A 5,062-nucleotide genomic window follows, 5' to 3' on the forward strand; every position below is an offset into this window, starting at 1 on the left:
CAGCTCGAAGTGCCGACGTCGCAGCTGCGGTCGCCCTTGCGGTCCAGCACCACCTTGATGGTGTCCTCCTGCACCTGCGCGCACAGCTGGGCCGTGACGGGCGTGGAGGCGTGCATGGTGGGGCTGGAGTTGATCTCGATCAGCCAGGGCTTGAAGTCGTGCCCCAGGATGAAGTCGGCGCCGTAGAGCTCGAAGCTGCTCTTGCGCGGCTCCACGTGGTCCTGGGCCACCTTCATGGTGTTGGCGATGGCCTGCTTCATGGCGGGGTAGATGACGCTGCCCCACACCGAGCCGCGGCCGCGCTTCTGCAGGTACTCCTGGAAGCGCGCGCTGGTCCACATGTTGTGGTAGGGCAGCAGCGGGCTGCGGCCCTTGTCGATCTTCAGGTGCTTCTGGATGGAGTTGTTGCAGAGGTGGATGGCCCTGCAAGGCCAGGCCACGGTCAGGGCTGCCCCCCGAGTCCCCACCCAGCCCCCGCCCCCAAACCCACAAAAAAAAAACAGGAGGGACGCCAACAGCTCCCCGTCCTGCCTGGGGGACCCCAGACTGCACCGGGGCCAGGACAGAAGCCCATGCCCGGCCGGCGGGGACCTGTGAACCGGGAGGCCACGGTTCGATTCCCGGTCAGGGCACAGGCCCGGGGTGCAGGCTCGATCCCCAGTGTGGGGCGTGCAGGAGGCAGCCGATCCGTGATTCTCTCTCATCCTTGATGTTTCTCTCTCTCTCTCCCACTCCCTTCCTCTCTGACATCAATAAAAATATATAATTTTAAAAATCCCACCAGCCCGGGCCACCAACGAGGAACTCCCCGAGCCTCAGTTTCCCCACTGTCCACGGCGATAAGATGGGCCTTGAGGAGCTGGTCTGGGGAGAAAGATTCACCAACTAACCTTTCCGGTTCGTTCACTTAGACTCGGGCCTTGTTCTAAACAGAGTGACGTCTCTGGGAACCCTGAACCCCAGGGGTGCTCTCGAGGTCACGTCCATGCACGTGTGTCTGGGATTCCCACCTGGTCCTGGCCCCGCCCCCGCCCCCGCCCCCATGGCCGTGGGTAAGTTTTACTCCGTGAGACACAAGAGGGAGAAGAAAGAGACTCAGGCACACGGAAGAGTCTGGAAGCTGCCCTACAGCAGGTGTTAGGGTGACGGACCCTCGGGGCTCACCCCGTCTGGCAGGGCCACGCCTGCGCAGAAACGATTTCAGGGACCCCCTCGCAGCCTGGGGTCCCAGATGGAGAAGCAGGGCGCAGGGACGGGGGCGGGGGTGCTTCCGGGATTTTCTGAAGATTCACACTTCGTGGGAGTGCAGAGCGCTGGCTTTGGGGGGCAGGGGCCTGGGCCTCCCCTCTGTGCCTCACGTGGTGGGTGGTGGGCAACAGCGGACACAGCCTGGGCGCCCTGTGCGGGCCCACCCCACGGCGCGGAGCCGACGCCCACTGACCCGTCCAGGTCGTCCAGGGAGAAGCGCCGCGTGGAAAACCGCAGGTAGCTCTCCTTGTAGAACCAGATGGTCAGGGGGTTCCAGTCGGTGACCAGGAACCACTGCCGGATGTCGAACTTGGTGTCGTAGATGAGCAGTGGCGTCTCGATGTACTTCTGCACCACCCACTTGTCCTTGGCCAAGAGGTTGTCCGAGGCCACCAGCTCCAGGATCTCCTCCACGCGGTTCATGCACACGATGTCTGCAAGAGGCAGCGTGGCGGGAGTTGGGGGAGGGGAGGGAGCGCGAGGGGAAGGGGGTGGGGCGGGCTCTGACCTCAGGTCGAGCCTGCAGCTGGTGCAGCCCCAGGACTGCAGGGAGGACGTGAGGATGGGGAGGGAGAGATGGGACAGAGGCCCTCTGGGAAGGCGGCCAGGGAGTGGCGGGTATGGCTGGACAGGGGAGCAGGGCCGGCTCTGGGAAGCCAGCAGGCAGGGGCGTGGGCTGCTCCGCCAACTGGGAGGGTCCAGGGAGGCCTCACGCCCACGGGTGACTGGACAAGGGGGGGTGGGCTGGGTGCACTAGTGCTCACCCCCACCTGGCCCTCCTCCACTCTGCAGGGGGGCTATGGTTTCTCACGCTCACCCCCCAAAGTTAGGCCACGTGACTAGTCGTGAGCAGTGACGTCTGAGCAGAAGTGACGTCACCGCTCCGGCTGCAGCATTTGCTGTCACCCACAGACCCTGCGCCCGCTTTCCCTGGCAACCCTGACGCCTGCAGCAAGTGGTGTCACACCGTAGAGGGCGGGGGACTTTGGTGGGCAGAGCCCCCCACACCACCCTCCCATGCCAAGCTGCATGGGCAACGGGCATGAGGAGGGATGAACTTGGTGAGGCTCATTCATGGCCTCGTTGAGAGCCACTGAGGTTTGGGGACTGTTTGTTACGCGGCACAACCTGGCCCATCCTGACTGATATGAGGGTGGAGGGGAGCTTTCCTCACAAGAACACGAGGCTGGTCTCCAGCTGCAGTAAGATGGGACCTTGCCGTCCTGAAGGAAAGGCTGGGACAAAGCAACCATCAATGGCGTGATGCTGAGCTGAGGGCAGGGAGGACTCGGAGGCGGGGACACAGCCAGTGACCAGGAGGAAAGTGGTGCTCTGGGGTCCTGACCAGTGAGTCTGTGGGTGTCCTGGGGGTGCAGTGGGAGAAGGTCTGGCCTGAGGGACGGGAGCAGAGAGCCACCAGCAGACAGCGCTGCCATCCAGAGCCGTGGGCTCAGGACAGAGCCCAGGCCTAGCACTGCTCCGGCCGGGAGAGAGAATGTTCCGGGACAGATGATGTTTAGGACAGAGTGCAGTAACATCAAATTAATAGATCTTTAAAAGTCACATAAAAATTAACCACTTGTGAATTTAAAACAATGACAACAAAAAAATAATTCAAGGGGCCAACAGAATCTCCAAATGAAAAGAAAAATATATTTAGAGGCTCAGGAAAATGAGAACATTATATAACAAATAAGAGGGTGCAGCTAAAGCCATATCCAGAGGAGATTTCATAGCCTTGCAGTTTCTTGTTGCACAAGAAATATTGAAAGTAAATAAGCTTAGCATTTAAGTCAGAGCCAAGAGGGGAAATGTCCCTTAAGGAACATTGAGAAAAAAATGTAACCAAAAGTTGTTCTTTGGAAGCACAAACCAACCTTGAAATCTTATTTTTAAAAAAGAGAGAAAGAAGCACACAGCGCTGACCATTGGGAATAAGAACATGGTCATGGCTGCGATGCGAGAAGATGAGGCATAAAACGGACACACAGTCACCGCGGACGAGGCTGACAAGGTGCGCAGGGCCGGCCGAGCGCCTGGGCTCGAGGTGGGTTATGAAGAGACCTGAGGAGTGGGGCCCTGCTGCCCGAGGGCGGCCCTTTGTCCACTCAGCAGCGAGCAGGAGCCTGTTGCCAGGATTGTCCCATCAACAAGGAAACGGCAGACCCGTTGGACTTGGGAAGAGGAAGGAGCCTCCCAGTGAACTAGCAGAGCAGGGCAGAAGCCGGGAGGACAGTCCTGTTAGATGCCTGTTCCCGGGACCAGGGCTGCTGGGAGCCTGGGAGTCTGAGCCCTGGACCCTGGTGCCCGGCCCACTCCTCACCCATGGAGGGCTGTCCCCGCAGCCGTCCTCCTCGGCACTCACCCCGGCCCCGGGACTTGGCCGCGGGCTTGACAATCCAGATGTTCCGAAGCCCGTCGATCTCCGTCTGCGGACTCGCTGAGGAGATCCTGTTCAGCAGAGCCTGGCACTGCGAAAAGTGGTTTCTTGGATTGGAGATGAAGGCCTTGCCACTGCAAAAGGCAGAGAGCACGGAGGGCCTCAGGGCAGTGCTGGGGCTCCGCAGCAGCGAGGCTGCTCCTGGCCGGGGGGCGTGCACACTGGGGCCCCGAATGTAGACCTGGGCCCGGTAAAGGCTGCAGGGAGACTAAGGCGGGGCTCCTCTATGGGGCCCCAAGTCAGTGTGGCCCTTGCAGGCCCGTGTGTCCAGCGGGAGGGGGTGTCTGGGGTGGCATTCCCCCCATGGGGACCTCCTGGTGAAACGCCAACCTGGCCCGGCTGGGCAGCTCAGTGAGTGAGCCTTGACCTAGGAACCAGGAGGTCACGATTCGATTCCCGGTCAGGGCACAGGCCCAGGTTGTGGGCTCGATCCCCAGTAGGGGGCGTGCAGGAGGCAGCCCATCCATGATTCTCTCTCATCATTGATGTTTCTCTCTCTCTCTTCCTCTCCCTTCTTCTCTGAAGTAAATAAAGAAATGTTTTTTAAAAATCAATAAAAACATTTTTTTTAAAAAATCAATATGTTTTGTAATTTTTGGGAGGTAAATCCTAAAAGTAAAAAATAAAAATGTGTAACTAAAAACCAAATGTAGGAGATGCAATAAAATGACGGAGAGCCGGACACCCAAGATGGCGGCATAGGTAAACACCAGAGTTTGCTGCCTCGAACAACCACTTCAAAAATACAACTAAAAGACGGAACGGACATCACCCAGAACCACAGGAAGGCTGGCTGAGTGGAAATTCTACAACTAGAAGGAAAGAGAAAAGCATACCCAGACTCAGAGGAGGCGCAGTGCGGAAGTAAAATACTAAGGTGCGGAGTGCATGCGGAGCAGGCTGGCGGCTGAGGGCGCGGTTGTCGTTTTCAATCGGGAAGGAGTCTCAGGCTCTGAGCTCCAGTTCCAGGCGAGTCTCTAGGGACCCAGACTCATACGGGAGAAGCGGGACTGTTTGGCATCGGTCAGAACCCTAGGGCAGCTTTCTCTCCGAGGGGCTTGCAGCGATTACCGGGACACTGAGAAGCAGAGCCTCTGAGGGCAAGACTGAGAGCAGCCATAACTGCTAGCCCCGCCCTGTGATCCCGTGGGACCTGCCCCGCCCAAGCCCTGCAGGGAGGCTTTTGCTGGATAGCCTCAGGCAAAGGCTAGATTAGCACCTCCCTAGAGATCCAGGAGCCAGGAAGCCCAGAGGTCAGAGTGGAAACATAAAGGACACACTCAGGCGGCAGACTCAGTGAGCACCAAAGCCCCACTGAAGCAAGTCTTGCCCCATAAGGGTGTCTTCAGCACAGAAGTTCTCCCACCGTAGACA

General features: G+C 58.9%; 1 protein-coding gene across 1 annotated transcript in view; it reads right to left on the bottom strand.

Annotated features, from left to right (window-relative positions):
• Positions 1-5,062, bottom strand: part of TTLL8 (tubulin tyrosine ligase-like family member 8) — a 36,798-nt gene that overhangs the window by 775 nt on the left and 30,961 nt on the right. Inside the window, exons 9-11 of the mRNA XM_014549178.1 lie at positions 3,614-3,869; positions 1,442-1,682; positions 1-423 (exon numbers count right to left, since the gene is read on the bottom strand). Of these exons, the coding sequence (XP_014404664.1) occupies positions 1-423; positions 1,442-1,682; positions 3,614-3,869 (920 nt within the window). The remainder of the gene's footprint in view (positions 424-1,441; positions 1,683-3,613; positions 3,870-5,062) is intronic.

This window comes from Myotis brandtii, unplaced genomic scaffold (assembly GCF_000412655.1).
Source record: "Myotis brandtii unplaced genomic scaffold, ASM41265v1 scaffold537, whole genome shotgun sequence".
In the NCBI taxonomy this organism is placed as follows: domain Eukaryota; kingdom Metazoa; phylum Chordata; class Mammalia; order Chiroptera; family Vespertilionidae; genus Myotis; species Myotis brandtii.